This window comes from Temnothorax americanus, unplaced genomic scaffold (assembly GCF_048541705.1).
Source record: "Temnothorax americanus isolate GAGA-0224 unplaced genomic scaffold, ASM4854170v1 Scaffold34, whole genome shotgun sequence".
NCBI classification, from domain to species: domain Eukaryota; kingdom Metazoa; phylum Arthropoda; class Insecta; order Hymenoptera; family Formicidae; genus Temnothorax; species Temnothorax americanus.
The window spans coordinates 1,461,836-1,480,547 of NW_027509485.1; the positions used below are offsets into that span (position 1 = coordinate 1,461,836).

General features: G+C 34.2%; 1 protein-coding gene across 2 annotated transcripts in view; it reads left to right on the plus strand.

Annotated features, from left to right (window-relative positions):
- The window catches only part of LOC143901552 (uncharacterized), a 43,040-nt gene that overhangs the window by 17,684 nt on the left and 6,644 nt on the right, over positions 1 to 18,712 (plus strand). Inside the window, exons 2-4 of one of the 2 annotated variants that reach the window (XM_077413983.1) lie at positions 12,090 to 12,987; positions 13,500 to 13,801; positions 16,557 to 16,812. In XM_077413983.1, the coding sequence (XP_077270109.1) occupies positions 12,721 to 12,987; positions 13,500 to 13,801; positions 16,557 to 16,812 (825 nt within the window). In that variant the 5' untranslated portion in view covers positions 12,090 to 12,720. The remainder of the gene's footprint in view (positions 1 to 12,089; positions 12,988 to 13,499; positions 13,802 to 16,556; positions 16,813 to 18,712) is intronic. The other variant, XM_077413984.1, reaches the window with a different exon arrangement.

Genomic DNA, 18,712 nt, shown 5'->3' on the forward strand with positions numbered 1-18,712 from the left:
TTTGATACAGAAAAGCTCGGTTTTTTCCACATGAAAGCTGACTAATTTATCAAGGCCTGGATTTTACCGTGTTCATTATTTACGCGTGAGTCACGGTGAGCCGCAAACATAAGTACGAACAAATTTTCGCATGGCTGATAGAGTGAATTATCCATCGCGTAAAAGCGTAAACAGTGCGTACATAAATTAAGTCGAAAGTTACGTCAGAAGATGCAAAATTCATTGCGACGATAACTTGACACATTTGTGCAGAAAGAAATCAACTATAGAATTTTTTTTATAAAATATTCCATCCATTTTCAGCCAATTTAATAAAACAACGAGATATGCATTATATAATACTTAATTGTATAAGATATGATATTAATACAATATACTAAATTGTTTTCATTTTACATAACTGTAGAATTATTCACACATAATGAAGACTGATTGCTTGTCTTTTGAATTTTGACTTTCTTGATCACGTTTTGTGCTTGTAATTAAACGTATAACTAAAATGGATGGAGTGGATTTTACCGCAATTGCAATATAATTTGTGCGATGAAATCGCAAATCTTTAACTCATTGCTAGCAAAGTGGATGTCATTGTATCGCGGCGTGTATATATCGATTTTACATTACCGACACGTGTCGAGATCATAAATCACGACACGAGTCGAGCCATCGAATTGAAAAATAATAGATTGAATTTATCATAGTATTAGTACGGTATTAGCTCTAATCTTAATTAATCCCGCCCTCGTAAATAACGATTATCAAATGGACAATTTATGTGTCTCGGTAGAGGTTTTAGGATGAGCAACTTGGAGCAAATCGATATCTCACGTAGTCATGCGGGGTTCAACGTTCTCGCAAAGGTCCTTGAGTATGCTGTCAAGGTATCGTCGATACGGGCGCTCGTCGACCTAGAACATTACGCGTATCGCGCAGATGCAGAGCATCAACGAGTCGAATAATGACGATGCCTCCAAAATCTCACCAACAGAATTTTATTTATGAATATTCCAATAAAGGACAAGTTTTTCATCATCTGACGAGCAATTCTTTTATAATTGTTAAATTTAATAGGTTTCCCGATATTTCATCTCGTTGCATTTTGATGAGCTGCATGTATCATTTATTAACATATTTATAGGCGCATTAATTTTTAATCGAGTGCACTCGTGTTTACAAACGCTAATAATATAAAGTTGAACAATGGATAATAATGTTGAATGTTTTATTATTAGCAGCATGCTTAATTAACATTTTCCAGCAACGGTATCAATAATATTCTCGTACAACATAATATCTATATTGTTATCTATATTATGTGTATATTACAATGTTTTTGTAATTATTTCCATTTAACAAAATTTGAATTTTTGAATTATGAAAAAGTGTCAAATTTATTGAATTAAAATAATTGTTTAAAAGCGCGATTTATTAACAATCACTCGTTTTGACTTCAGCTCTAGCACGACTAACAAGTTAATACGTGTGCAAACACGTTTTTCGATGTTATCGATATCAAATTACGAGGTTGCTCTCGTGATTATACGTGTTCTATGTATAGGGACGAAGGTGACTAAATCCCAATTTACGTCGTTAATGTCCAACTGACTGATTATTTGCGATACGCATGTCACGTTAGTCACGAGACACCCTCGCAGAGCGAGGTGGCAGAAGATGCGGTGCAGTAGTCGTGGGTGTTTCGTGGCGCCGTGATGGTGGTGACGCAAACATTTGATATACAAGATCAAATGTACCCCATCCACAACGCCATTCAGTAGCTCGCGTACTCAACACAGTGTGTGCATCGAGCAAACATTATTAAAAGCCTGTAGAAATACTCTTTGATAAGTTCCCGTTCAAGTTAATTGCATCCTAATAAATTTATACTTTACGCGCCTGAATTACGTAAACGTTAATATACATGTTTAAATCCGATAATAAAATAATTATCCAAGCAATTATTGAAAGTATGAGTATTAATGACATCGCATTATTTATTACGCGTGATAGTTATTATATATTGACGGTAACAATCAAAACGTAAAAAATTTAGACTGTAATTTACAAAAAAAGATATATCATTGATATAATAATAATATGTGAAATACTGTTGTGATATACAATTAATTTGAGAGAAAAACGGCGTTTACGGTCAGGATCGGATCTCTCGGTAATATAATAATAATATTATGTGAATTTTTATATACTTTTTCCAAACTCAGTAAACAGCGCATCGATTTCTTTGTCGATCTTTAAAATGCAGCTCCTAGCTAGTTGGCACAGTAAATACACATATACTTAAATCACTTAAATCGATAAGCGACTTAAATTTTGATGCTAATAAGCATTGTTGATACACCTTTACGATACAACGTACAATATCGATCGAATTTTTACCTCGCGATTGTAAGTTTAACTGAAAAGGTACTTTTAATACTTCAGAAAGATCTTTCTCCAGATCATCATCAGAGGTGCTTCCGGTCAAATTTAAACGTGCACATTATTCAGATTTTTCTCATTTAAATAAGAGCAGTAAAGAAAGTTATAGAGTTAAAGAATCGATTTAATTATAATCTTTTTTTATTATGTTGTTTTACTGTTAAATTCTCATTTTCGTGTTTAAATTATCGCGATGAAGAAGACCTACAGTACAATCAAAATCCCACAATGTTTCCTTAACCATTGGAGAATAAACTATAGATTATATACTTTAACTACAACTTCCTTCATATTTTGACCTTTGACTTTCCTATATTGTTCATTTAACTTGTTTTACTTTTGAGTTCAGAACTCCTTGTCGACACTGGCGAATCTTCGAAAAACAAATACGCGCCGCAGTGTTTTGATCGAACTCTCAAAACAGTTTCGCAAAGTCCTCGCCGTAATAATTAAACTCTATTTATGACATTTGCAGCATGCTTTTTCAGATAATTTTATTTTTTATTTTAAGATACAGCTAAACAATTTTTTTTTATATAAGAGAAACAAATTCTCTTTTAAGTACCAGGTTTTCTCATGCATAAAAAGATCGCGAACCATCGCGAGGATAAGACGCATAATGATGATATGTCACCGATTTATTTATGGAATAAATGCGAAATCGAACCGAGAGATTGCCTAGTATCGAATGAAAATTGGTACGAGACTCATCGATACGATTTATAAGTGATACCCGAGCGGATACGCTTGGGAAATATGCCGCGCCCTCCAATTAATCTCCTCCGGAGTAGAATCCGCCGTATTTGTGCTGCAGTCAGAAATGCGGTTTGCTACACCGGTAAACGCGATCAGGTCAGAAGAGCCAGGAATGCTATACCTATACGTGAGATTCCAGAACGATCGATATATCGGTAAATTAATTAATACACGAGATGATGATTTTCTACCCGATAAACTTGCATAGTTTATTATACATATCTTGTAACATATTTTGAAGTAAATTCACAAGTGCGAGCAAGATAAATTTTCTACATTATTCATACATGCCTGTAGTAATAAACATGCATTATGTTAAATATGTTATATGAGAAATTAAAGTAAATATATTCACGCGATAAATATTTTTCTCTCAAATTGAGCAAATTCGATACAGCGTAACTATAAGGCCAAAATTTTATTTCGGGTCATAATCTTGAATTAGCAGACTAGAACGTTTGTCATTCCTTAACGTAATATACATGTCAAAATAGAACAAATGGTGATAAAAAATGAGTCACTTCAGTAATTTATGATTCAATGCTTGATGATTCAATAATTCGATTTTTCAATTCTTGTCACTTGGTCACGTTTTCTGCTAGAAAATATTTTTCTTGAATGTTTGAATCAAATAGAGATATAATCGTTGATGATAAATAGTGCGACGAAAAACGGTTTTTTTGTCCAAGGCCGAAAGCTGAATAATACCACTATATAGAAATATATAATTGATTGTACGGACATATCATTGTTGTACTATGAATTTGCTAATAGCATAAGGATATAAAAAATAATGCATTTTTATTTTTTGTACTTTTAGGTTTCATACGATTTATATACTTTTATCTACTTTTAAACCTATCGAGCCCTCTCTCTCTCTTGTTTTAATTATCTTCTATAAACATTCATAAAATAATGCGTAAAAATTTGAAACCTACGTTTAAATATGATATAATAATTAGACCCACGCCACGCAAGAAATGCGCCCTAATAATATCCATTATATTATGTCAGTACCAATGTATGTAACACGTCATTTCGTGAGATTTTCGCAAAATTGAATAAGCCGTATCATATTACCTCAGGATACCAATTTTAGTATACATAAGTTTATCGAAGTTCCATCCAAGTTCCATCATCCACAGAAAAATATGCAACTTTATTTTCAGTTCGCCAGTAGAAATTTATCGAGACGTGTTCTCGCGAATATCGAGATTTTACATTATACAAGCAAATCCAAGTTTAACGCATCATAAAATAAATAGTTTTGCAGCATAAAAATAAAATTATATGTTTATTAATTTTTTCAAAAGTTCATTCTTTACTAAAATTTTTCTGAACTGTACTAATTTCAAACATTAATGTGTGACATACAGTGCTCGCGTCTAATGGGATATACTTTGACTGAAAATTACAATTTTATCTAGTCTATTTCTTTTGATATTAATTAAAATTTATGAATTATTTTATGGTTTACTTGCATTTGACATTTTCCATGATGATTATAAATTTATGTCTACACGGCGAAAATTTCCTTGTGTATATATATGTATAGCGTAATTAAATTGATATAAATTTAATTACATGATTCTGCCGTTCTAACTTTGGTTAAGACTGCGTTATGTCCGAAAGTAACGACGCATGGTGTGCCGAGGCAAAGAATTGTACGTAAAATTCACTAAAAAATAATATTATAAGCAATCAGGATCCAGTTCTGACCGATTACGGCGTTTTTCTTGTGATTTGACGGCGAAAATCATTTAATTAACTTGGAGAAGTATTTTTTCTTAACAAATATATCCTCTAAATTAGTACACTTAATAATACATAGATATTTGAAATGACAATAATAATATTTCTTTGATCTTTATTTTCCAATTTTTGACGAAATAGTGAAATTAAACGGGCAAAAGATTTTCACGTGAAAGAACCTTCTGTGTCTTTTTTACGAGGGTGAGCAAATATTTTTCCTGTAAGCTTGTTCGCCTCGATACGAGTGGCTATATGTATAATTCACCTACCTTTGGGTTCGAGCGAAAAAAAAGTTGAATCAGCATAGAATATTTTCAGTAGATTGACGAAGGATAATGAATCCAAAATACAGACAGACAAAGCGTAAAACGAATAAATTTCCAATTCGATGTTTTCCTTGAGTTATGCCTCTTATTTCCAAACGCGACGCAATTATAGGGATCAGCTAGTAAAAGCCAACTATTTTAAACCATCGCGCTTTGCCCCACAAGCGCCGTGTATATCCAGTAAGCTTAAATGTAAGCTTAAAACTTTTTGTGAACAATATACGCTCATCACGATAAGGCACGTTTTTCAGCACGCTTTTTATACTGTTAACGTTTTGTAAGTATAAAAATCGCTCATATGCATCGTTACAGTTATTCAACAAAATGTTTGCAAATTTATGCATTTTTTATAATCAGATGCGAGATTAACGCATATTTTGCGCAAGGAAAAACGTATTTTAAAAGTTTGGATTAATTGAAAGCGCGTGAATGTAAAAACAAAATCAATTTAACAAGAAAAACTCTATTTTTAATCAAAAATCAATTTAATCTCATTCTTTCTTTCAAATAATATTAAATTACCAATTTTATTTCCTAATTTAACTGGTGTATGTATTATTTAATGATGTGGTTGTGTGTGCTGCAAGCGATGAGAATAAATAAAATAATCTGATTATTAACAAACAAATTTTTATACGTTTTTACATACACATTATCGAGTAGATATTAACTTTTTAAAATCAAACTTTGAAGAATTCGAGGTTTTTTTGGCCAGCATTTCTGCACTTTTGAATTAAGGAAGAAAATTACATTTCGAGTGTTTTATTGTCGCCAATATTCATTATTCAAGTTTCACACTGTGTTCGCGAATTTCCTATTTTCATCACGCAAGGAGCGTCGCATTCCAGCACGTAATATTAGGAATCGCTAGTTTCTCGACCGGATATTAACACCGGATGTTGACGTTCAGTCAATACCGACAAATTCCAGAAACTACGTCTCAAAATTCAGAAGCATCTACTATTAAATCACAAAGCGCTATAATATAGGCATTAAGGATACCGAAGCAAATAGGATTGCATTACGACGATATTAAATATCAATAACAATACGCGTTATAATATTACGTTTACATATATTTAATCGTGCTTTGACACGCAATTTATCGCGATTGACGGTAAATCTATTTTTACCAATCGAATAACATTGCCAAACTGTGGCTTAGTTTTTTAACGTTTCCTGAAATATGTACCCCATTCTACAGTACATAAATTATGACACAATTATATATTATTTATAAATATTTATTCAGTCGATTTACAAACGTGACGTGTAAAGATTAGATTCCACAAGTTTGTGGGCTATCGAGCTTCTTTGTCATTTAATCGTATAAATTTCGCGCTCTGTTATTTCCATATAAAAAGAAAGATGACTTTTAAACAAGTATTAGCTCTTTTGCTCATTCGTGCAAATGCAGTAAAGGTTAAGCAAATGGGAAGTCGTATTTCTTCTTTGCGACGTTACTACATAGCATTGCTACGTCGCATGAAAATATTTATTCTTATGGCAATTTTACATGATAAACGTGGACGGTACTGTTTGATAAGGATCGTTTATTTTTGCGCATTAATGTCAAAGGTTTGAATTATTAGCGCTATTATTTATACGAGAAGATACTATAGACATTTACTTTGCTCTCAATTTCGAGCTTTTTGTTGGAACTGCCCTAACTTTGTATCTTGTATTAGCGTAACCTTCGATAAATTCCTCTTGTGTACGTGAATTCTCGGCGTTCATAAGAAAACGATGTCAAAGACGTTATTCTCACTGCGTCATGGCAAAATCCACGACATTCTGCTGCTAATATTCTTGGGATTAATTATCAACCCATATGGAATCTTGTCAAACGCAATAACATTTGCTTAAGAAGTATATTTGCTTTTTTCTCTTCTATATATATTTGATGCAAGCGCTGCATTCCTAAAATAGTTTTGTCATTATTCATACAATTGTAACCTTCGATAAAATTTTCTTGTATGTGAATTCTCCTCGTTCTTCCTTCATATAGGAAAGCGATATCAAAGATGTTATTTTCACCGTGTCATGGCCAAATTACATATGACATTCTCCTGCGATATTCCTGCTGGAACTTAATTATCAACCCACGGAATCTTGTCAAACGCCAGCATTTGCTTAAGAAGCATTTGCTCTTTTCCCTTCTATGTGTATTTGATGCAAGCGTTGCATGTTGCATTCCTAAAATAGTTTTGTCATTATTCGTACAATTTCTAAAATCGATATAAATTACACGGTACAGTGAAAAAATTGGTACTTACCGATAAATCATGCGTATATAGATACGTAAGTCACACAACATAAAATTTAACAAGATTTGAGTAGATTCAAGCAACACGAGTAATCGTTGCGTCGTATTTTGAATGCATTTACGTTACGTAAGATTGGCCGTTAGTAGACACTTAACAAGGGCGAAAGGGGTGTGCTCGCGTTAGTGTTAAAGATTTGTCACGAAGATATTTACATCGCAAGGACAAAACGATTAGCAATGCATAACTCGATGGGATTTAAATCTGAATATTCATACTGTCAATGAGTTTAATAATGAGTGACGGCGTCCTACGCGCGGAATAAATATTCCGCCGCAATATATCGCACCGCAATACTATATTTAAAAAACCATGTATATATTAAACAGAATCTACATATTTTTCACTTTATCGGATAATCATGCACTTCACTCATCAATAGCAAAACTCGAGCACTCTTTCAACGCATTTTTCAGCTGTATGGTCACGATCGAGATGTATGTGTGCATGTTAAATTTTATTGTTGTATTGTTTTATCAAACGTTAATAAATTATTTCCGAATACCATTAAACAACGCGATTATTATTATATTCTTCCTAATTTAATCTATCGCAGCTCTTTATCTATATAAAGAAGACTTAGATAAACATTCAGGTTGTAACATTTTCCAATTTTAATTCAAATGTTTCGTAAGTCGCGATTTAAATCATCAAGCAGCACAATTGAAATAAGCGACGGAGATTAGAGAAAATCTTCGTGGAAACGACGAACGGTCGTCCAATTCTTTCGGAATCGGTTACCCGGCCGGTTCCCGGTTCACTTTTATTGGAGATCGAAACTGCACCATCCGTCACAGTCGTTACAGCCCAGCATGCAACGGAAGTATATGCATGACGAGATTCGTCAAAACATGACGCATCTCGCGTCAATTCTCGCCGCTGTAACGCAATTTGTTTTCCGTTTCAATGATTGACTTTAGCCTCCACGTGCAAAACATCAACTGAAAAATATTCTGGCACTATAGTTCTATGTGTTTCCAATTAACGTTGATAGAAAACTGTATACAATATATACAATATACAATAGAGGAACTGTACCTAATATCGCACCTTATTTTATAAAACTAAAATTTTGATTAAGAAATCCTATAAAAATATAACTAAATTGCACCATTTTATCCTAGGATTATCGTGATCTCAATGGCATGAATGAGTTCGATGTTCACTTTTACTATTTTTTCTGAAGAAAAATAAAAAGAGTAGCATTTTGCGATGTCACAAAAAAGTGTTCCTAATATCGCGCCTTTATATATCTTTATTAAAAGTACAATTGTGACGCACAATACATGCAGGCTCAAAATAAGGCACATAAGATTGGTAAAGGTATCCCCTTTTAATGATTAAGAAAGCCCATGGGGTTTCACGGGCTATAGGGTGAGGTGATGCGGTCAGCATCTTGCCTAGCCGATTTACTCCGGGAAAAAGATCCTGTTACTCATTGAACAGGAGGCTAAGGGAGCTTCAGGGGTATTCTATATATTCAGCGGTACACTTTTAAGGAACAGTCCTAAATAAGGAGATTTAGGAATACCACATAGCGCAACATGACCAATTAAAGCATCACAACAATGGTTAGCAACGTATACAATATACATGTTCTTCTATAGGTAATATACAAAATAATTTTTTTCAAATAAAATTTTTTTAAAATTTCCTACGAAGCATCATTTAATGACAAATAATGTATGAAGTACAAGAAAATTATTAAAAAGACTAAATTTCCCTGTTTCTTTTAAATTTTTTTTTAATTTTCAATTAATAGAAATTATAATACGCAGTAATGTAAGTAATTTAATCTAGAAATACTGAAGTAAAGTAAATAATAAGATTTAAAAAACAATATCGTTATATATTCTTCGTTATGTTTTTGTATTGCATTTATTTCACGCGACGCAGAATGCAAAAAGTCCGACTCTCAAGATTCTTATCGTTTGCGAGACGCTTTCAACAGCGAGAGTACTATTTCATAATTTAGCCACGCATATACAGTTTTCTTCTTTAATAGAAATCCTCAAAGCTTGGAGCAAAAGAAACTACAAGTCCCTCCATTTAAAAAAAAAAGAGAGAAAGGAAATATCCGCGAGCGTTTGATCCACTTTCGCGTTTCTCATATCTGTTGAAGTTGACACGAATGAAGCAATCGCTTTCCGAAGTTTATAACATTTGACGACGCTCGGCAAGAGCAAGAGCATAAGTAAGAGCAAGTTAAAGGGAACGTGCCTTTTCCTTGTGACGTGTAAACAAATTAATAAAAACCGAAGCTTACGTTTCATTAGTTACAATATAAATCCGTTGCTATACCGCATCACGCTGTCCACGTTACTCGGCATCCCCCGTTTACGAGATGGAAATTCTTTTTGCCGCGATTTATTCACGGCAGCTTTCGCTACTCAATCGGTCGAATAATCCGATTGACGTGTAGATCTAACTAGTGACAAGGGCAAAAATGAGGGGGCGAACATCCTCGTTTAGCAAGCAAGAGATAAAATTCTGTATCGCGGGAGAAAAAACTGTCAATATTTCTATATTTTCTATCACGATTACCTTAACTACTTTATCGATCGTCACGGAACCACGTGCCTCAACGATGAAATCTAGTAATAAATTGAGAAACCGTGATTAAAAAGTAAGATAAAGCGAAAGTTTATTTAACATCACATTTGCTTAAAAACCGTGTATTGAAATTTGTGCACTTTGAATAATTTTATAATTTTATAGTAGTATTAAAATAATTCTGTCTTTTGTTTTGTTTCTTCAATTTTTTCCGCACGCAATTTTTCCATAAATTTTTTATTTGTGATAATAAACCAGAATGAAAGTTTTACTGAAGAGAGTGTTCTTTTCTTTTTTCCTTTCTCTTTTTCCATAAGTTGTTTCCTGTTCCTGTCAGACATTTCCTGTCAGACATTTCCTGTCAGACATTTCCTGTCTGCGTGATTGTATTTCATGTTCTAATTACAAGCAACATGATATAATCACTGTCCAATTATATAATTAATATTTTGTACCTTATTTTTTTTACGCCTTTGCTATCTATCAGCTAATAAGATGCAAGAAGATCGATATTTAGTAATAATATCACGTCGGGTTTACATATTTCCTTAGCCCATTCAGATTTGAATGCCATACGATATCTTTATTGCGGTACAATATCTAAATTAAATTTACAAAAGTAAACTCTCTCAAACTCTTTCAAAAGTAAACTCTCTCTTTCCCCCCTTTCTCTTTTTCTTTTCATTTTTTATTCAAGAAGTATTGTTCAAAGATACTATTTATATATTACAGATCACGTGTGAACAACCAGTCAAAAATATTGCAACAGTGAGCAATTTAGTACAAACTTATCAAGAGTTACAGCCTTAAGTTTGAGATTAAAAAAAACTTACGCAATCTTCTCTTGAGTTCATTTCAAAACATAATAAATATTACGTACAGTGTTTTAGAGGAAATTTCATACACAATGTTATCAGCTTTTGTTCACTCAATTCTTGTTACAATGTCCGAAGTAATTAATTAAGAGAATAAAAACTTACTTCGATTTTATTTACACTTATTAAAGGAACAGTTGTAATAGAAGGGGTTCGACATTAAACGTGAAAAAAAAACGTTTCTCTGCAAACGCTGAACTCCGAATACATTTTGATATCACAAAATTAATCAAATATTCTCTCACCGCGAGAATTACTGGCTAACAGTCTAACAGATTGCCTCCAGTTGATTTAGATTATGTTGAAACTCTCATAAGATTCAAATACGCATCCTCACCATTCAGATCCCATCTACTGTGTCAGCATTAACATCGCATTCCGGTTTCATTCGAATTGCAAATGTGAGATACTTAATGACTAACACATGGACAAATTTAATCGAGCACGGTGGTTCACTCTCTCGAGATGCGGAAAACTCGCCTCTCATAAACGAATGACTCTTATCAACGATTCCTACCAAATGACTCCTATCGGACATTGCGCTACATCCATAAAAATTTCTCTCCTTATGTCTGTAGCGGAAAACGCTCCGTTTCTCCGGTTCTTTCCTACCTAAATGTTTGTAAGAAATGGTAATGTTCGGAGAGAACACGCGATCGTTATTCCTACTGCCTGCAAATGCACCGCTCTCTTATACTTGGAATATACCAATTACATACTAATTACTTGAGAATATCATAAACAAAAATGCAGAATTAATTAAACTACAGTGTGAAATGCAATCAGTATTTTTTGCAAAAGTATTTTTTACTTTAACACATAAGAAAATTTTCAAGAATAACTTAAGAAAGAAAATAGCATGTTTTTTATAAAAAGAATTCTTTATTTAAACTGCATAAATATAAACTCTAACATTTGTATAAACTAAACGTTTAAATTAGTTTTCCAATATCTGAGACGTGTGCAACTTTACACGCGTACTATACTTTGCGTGAAAAAGACATTTATACGATAGTTGCAATTTCAAAAAGAAGGTAATTAGAAATGCGGGAACATGTTTGTTTCAGGAAGCGAGCAGACGTAACAAAGTTGCGAGAAAAATGAAGAGTTAAATGGAGTAAGTTTAAAAGAAGTTCGAAGGACCATATTCCTGTATATATTCAAAAGTCATTTCCGCTTCTCGATGGATACTAAGCTCGACGTTACGATAGCTTATAACTTTTTAACGGATCAATCGCCTTGACCAAGCCCAAATACCTTAGCCGCGAATCTCTAAGAGAGTTTCTCCAATAAAATAGAAAGATTTTGTCAAAGATGAAAGTCGCGATGGTCAAAGATGAAAGCAACAGAAAATTGTTTTCGTCAGATAATCCAAAATGAAGATCGAAGATTATGACCATTGTATTCTGGCTGAAGTATCTCGTTATCCTGATGAAATAATCGAATCGTTATGATTGGTACTTATGAAGAATGCTTCCTTTACTCCCAATCAGCCAATCTCGTTAGGGGCGAACGATAAATCATTCAATCAATCGTTCGTACCACTGCGACCAAGCTGCGACGTGCAGGCAGTCCGAAAGACTGACGTCATGACATCACACGTAAAAGGGTGCGCCTACGATGAGGAAACTTGACCCGAAGAAAACCGCATAGACGAGGATAAGAGCGAATATTTTTCTATTGGGAGTGAGAGCGACAATGTCAACGCTCGATACAGACACGCCGCTGCCGTCCACCACTTATGCCGGGGAATTAACGACCACACTCATACCCACCGTCACCAGGATCGACACGAGGCTGGACATCAGTCCCGTCTCGGTGGTCCTGGCGGTCTCCATAGTGTGCATTCTCTCGCCCATCACGGTCACCGGTAACTCCATCATCCTAGCCGCCTTCTATAGATACAAAAGACTCAGGACCGCTTCCAATTGCCTTTTAGTTTCATTGGCCATTAGCGACTTCGGGGTAAGTCTTACATAATTAGTATCATGTATTCTTATATAGTTATAAAAAGCGTGCACTCTTGTATACATATAATGCCTATATGTATAAGGAAGAAATATTTATATAAATTATATATTATTATATAAAAGATATTATATATAAAAGAGCAAAATATTAAATTTAAAGAATTCCTGAAAAAAAGATAATACAGATGTAAACCGATACTTTACACGAAAGAGATTGATCAACGTATATATCCTAATTATTTAATTAAATGTACATTTTAATATGCCTTGCGACGTCAATAAACTGACAAGTCTATTTATTTTTGCGTGTTTAGATTATAAAGTTAAAAAACAATCGTCACTGGTACTCTAGAGTATTCTTGCAGTGAAAACTGATTTTTAATGCCAATCTCGCGTTTCACGTTTCTTCGCGAGTCCAATTTACGGACCGTTATTTCCTCGCGATAGCAAATGTACAATCCTGATTTAGATCCGCAATAAACGGAAGTTGCCCGTTTTCGTTGGTAGATTGGCGTATTTATGCCAATCGGGATGCAGCTGGAGCTCTCCGGTCTACCGGAAAACGGCGTTTCCGCTCTCTGCATCATGCCGTATTGCATTGTGATCGCGCTCTGCAGCGTGAGCGTTCTGGTCACCGTGGCCATCGCGGTGGACCGTTTAACTTCGTTGGCGCAGCCATTGCGATACAAGAACATCATCACCCACAGCAGCGTAGAAAAGTACATCGCGGTCTTTTGGATATACGCGATCGCCGTTGGCCTCTCGCCCCTCATCTATGCTCAAATCACCGGTGGGATCCAGTCGCACAGGTAACGATGTTTACTCAAAATGTGTGACATTTAAATGAAAAATTGAAATAAATTCAGGCTTGCGTGATATTACGACATACATAAAATAAATGTTCTTTTATTTAATAAATATAAATGATGGCTCGCGCGCGCGTAGCGATATTAATTCGACCGTGATTTCAGATAAATTTATTATTTAGGACGGCCGAAATAAATGTAGGTACGACGGGGAACTTGCAATTTGGGAAATATTTAATCTCAAGTAAAAGTGTCTATAATTTAGGTTTGGATGGAATAGAATATACGAACCATTTAGTTTAATCAAAAGTACATTGGTATAGTATACGCGCGGATTTTACTCTCATTTCTCTTCGTATACCTTTTATCAACCAATTTCCATAGAAAATTTAAAAAGAAAAGGAACAATAATACACGTGTAATTAATGTAAAATTTTACATCGCGTTTCTATCTAACAATAAAATAATTTGTTTCCATTAGAACTTTTCAAAACAAAATTAAAACTTTACCAGTACAAATATCTATTTTGATCTTGTCCCACGCGAATTAAATTAATTGTGCCGGCGAACAAAACGCACCAATATTAGTTAGCACATTTTTCTGCGAGAAAAATAATCAGATTGGAAAATTCGCCATAGAATATGACGTGTTATGTATGCAATATTATTGTCGCAAAACTGATATTTAAAAAATGCACGACAACAATTTGATTAATTGAATAATGAATCCAGACAACTTGCTCAAAAAGTTAAACAACGTTAATATCTCGTTGATTAAAATTTAAGAAATAAATTAGTCTTTTACGTTTATCAGTTATAGCATTCGTATTGATTATGTTTTAACGCACGACACCACGTTCCTATAAATAGAACTGTGAACAATATATATTGTATTAAATTGCTATCTGAAAATATCAATATGATTTATACGTATCGCGAATAATTCTGTGACACGTGCCGGAGAAAGTGGATACATTACGTGACTGGAATAACTAAAATCCAAATAAGTGCGTCATACGCAATATTGTAAAATATATCGTTGCACACAAAGATAGAAATCGGAATAAATATTATTTAGTACCGTCATTTTTCTTAAACCTTCATTTTAATATCCTTTTTCTTTACTTTTTAATAATATTTTTTAACAGAAAAATAAACTGCCAAAAGGCTTAAGATAATATATCAATGCATTTTCAATTATATAAGTTTAGTTACAACATTGTGTCTATTTTTAGCAGTTATCAAGAAATACGAATATACTACAAAAAACATATTTTCATTATTTTCTAAGTTAGGAGAAACACAAGAATATAATCAAATATTATGTACTTTTAAGTTACATTTTATTAGGTAAGCATTTTAAAATGTTTCCGTTATCTTCGATTTGTAATAATCAAGAAAATTTTCATCTTCATTATTTTCATATTCTATCTCAATATCAGAAGTGGGTCTTGAAAAATATAATATGTTATATCTCTTTCCCTCTTTCTCTCTCCTTCCCTCTCACACACACACACATACACGCGCGCGCGCACGCACGCACGCACACACAACGTTCGTCACTTTAATAATTTGCAGTTATCGGTAACTCAAGGCAAACAAAAGCAATTAACTCGATATTCAGCAAACTTTTCACACAATCTCATAAACATAATCTCTTCGAAGGCGCAATCGATGCGGCATAAAAACAAACACGGCATCAAATTATATTGTTGTTAGGACTTACCACGATATTAGCTTTACGATCGCGTTACTTGCATTACCTGGCGAAGTAGAAAAGCTTTTTACCCTGTAATACTGCAGAGTCTGCAGATTGTACACAACCGATTAAGCAATGCACTAAAACGTAGATGAGAAGAGAGCGACATCAGAAAGGTTTTTTAACCCTTTGATATCCTCGCGCAATTAAAACAGTCTAGGAGAACCTTTGTTCCCGATCCGTTTATCTCGTTACATTTGTCAAATATAAATCCTATAGACTTATTAAACACATTTTATTTGCAGCGTGTATATAATCGATTCTTGCATAGTCCTTTTATTGGCTTTTGGAAAACTAATATACTTCAACTCCAAAAATAGTCTGGTTTAATTTAACAAATCATACAAAAAGGCAAATTAAATGAAAAACAGTTGAAAAAACAACATTGACATTTAAGGGGATCCTAAAGCCGTCTGTAATACCGGCTTTTTTTCTTAGCACTAATCTTTTAATTGGCTTTATAGAAATGCGAAATTCTTGTCTAGAATTAAAGTACACATCAAAATATAGGTCATGGTGGTCGACGTTATATCAAAAACGAGAAAAAATTAATATTTTTGTTAATTTTTGGTATACGTGACGACAATATTTGCTTTGTACAAAAATTCCACAATAAATATCCACAAAATTAGACCGGCATGACCTAGGGACAACATTTAAGAACAATATCGTGCAATTAGATCTAAGATTGAAAGCCTAGAAAAAAAGATTAGTTGAAATAAACTTTTATATGCGCAAAAGCACATTCAGGTTGATATTGCGTGTAGCGAGAGATGGCGCAGCACGCGAAACAAGGACAGATGCCTCTCGTTAGACAAGAACAGATATAGATATATGACATATAGAAAACAGGATTAGAAATGTTGACATTACCGACGTCGAGGAAGTTCAGCCTTCACTTTAGGATCCCCTTAAACCGTGCGCTGGACAGATATCAAATAATACGATAGCTATTTTAATTTTTGCGCGATTAACCTTTGATTTTAACTTATCTTGCAGCGGAAGCTGCAGGTTCGATGCAGCCGTGTTACCACCGGTCAGGGTGTTTCTGGTCGTGGCAGTTTGGGCACCGAGCGCCCTAGTTCTACTTGGCTGCTACATGTATGTCTATCTTGTCGCACGTGCACATGCACGTGCAATTTACACGGTGGAATTATCGTTCAGACATCAAACGCAGACATTGGCGCTGCCTCGTTACGGACAGACGCTGGCACTCACGGTCGGCGCGTTTCTTATCCTATGGCTTCCATTCCAAGTGAGTATCACAGGCACATCGCGCAAAACGGCAAATAGACTTTCATCGCTGCGGAAAGACTGTAAATTTCTGATTTACACCGTTAATATAAGATCCAAGCTTCAAGCTGCGAACATAAGATTCCACATTGCGCCGCGTCTGATCGACCATTAAATCCCGTCACTACTTAAACGTCGCGTCGACCGTGCGACGACATCAATTTCATTTCGCTCTCGCTTCATGCTTGCGTGCTTCTTATACTGGGGGAACAAGATTTAAGTTTAATATTAGTGTTGATAAAGCGGTCTAATACGATTAACAAGCTTGTATAGTCGATGCTCGCGTATCATAGTGACGGTAATAATGCAATTTGATATTAAACAATCGATAAAAATAAGTTGTATGAAAATATTTTATATAAACATTTGATTAACTTGTTGTAACGCAATATTTAAATTTTTTTTAAAGTCAAACAAACACGTGTATATCATTTATTGCATCGCGTCATTTATTTGACATTGCTTCTTAAAACGTCGTCATTCTACGTCATTTTTGCACAAAGTTTTATCTTGCGTCCAAATGTCACCAAAACTCATTTCGGCCAAGACGTACAATTATTTTGGAAAACTTTGGAGACAATGACTCTCGTTTACTCTTCGCCATTACTAATTTATATTACTTGTATTTACTCTCTGTATTTACGTTATCTCTACCAGCTGAATCAAGCACATGCGCATGCGCATGAATTAACTAATGTAAGAGAATCAAGTTTTAAATGTTTATTATAAAATAACACATTCATCGCTTTACAAGTAAAATTCCTTTTTTACACAAAATGCGACCACGATAGCAAAATGTGCATGCATATTCTCCCGTTAAGTTCCGCATCATCTGTTTATATTACAAAATGCAAGGCATGCTAATACAGAAAGTCGTGAGACTGGAAAACGTAAGATTAAAGGCCACATCGTGTCTACGTCGTTAAATATTCTCACCAAAGATAAACCTGAAAGAATACATATATAAAGGAATATTTTTTTTCAAATAATAGTATCTTATTCAAAATTTTTCGCATTTTGGAATTAACAATAAGGTAAGTTTCCAAGATTAAGCGTCAATACGTTGATTCATTTGAAATTTTCGTTAGATTGATTTGGGAAACAGAGACATAGAAAAACGATATTATATAATAAAGTTACCTTGTGATTTTAACTTATCTCATCTTGTCTTAAAAGAGCGAAAGTTTCATTTAACGATTACAAAAAATCAACGCAATTTGGCAAATTACCAGACGCTAAAACACGTTTACTGCATTGCTAGACGTGAAGAAAGGAGAGAAACGTGATATTGCTCCGTGTTGATCTTCTTGTTACTTTTTACGAACCTTGCCTCGTAAAGGAGCAAACGGGGAAACAATTGCAACCGTTTCCTCGAATGCCGAGTGTGCCAAATTTCTTTTTAACGTGAAAACTTGTAGTTTTCACTGTAGTTGTAAACTGTTAGAAGCGAATAGACAAAATTTAATTTAAAATCCTTCTGGTAGACGATAAACGAAAAATCATACGCGTAAATCACGTTATATTTCACATATAGATTATATCGATTTTGTGGTACTTCGCAAACTACGCAATGGAGCAAGCAAAACTCCCGCAAAACGTCCTCTCCTCCGCCTTCCGTGGAAGGAACAATCTTCATGTTTCTCTTTTGGGAAAGTTTGAAAAGATTCGCGATGCACAGTGAATTTCCATCCGGATGAAGTAAGGTGGATTTGAATGGGTCGGTGCGACGAACAATTTGTCGACTTTCATATTTCGAACGTTATCTCCGTCTTTCAAAACGTGACTGTATAAAAATCTACTCTCTTTTCTATAACGTGATGGAATTTCTAGAAGCTGTCACTTGTGACGTCATAAACTCAGTT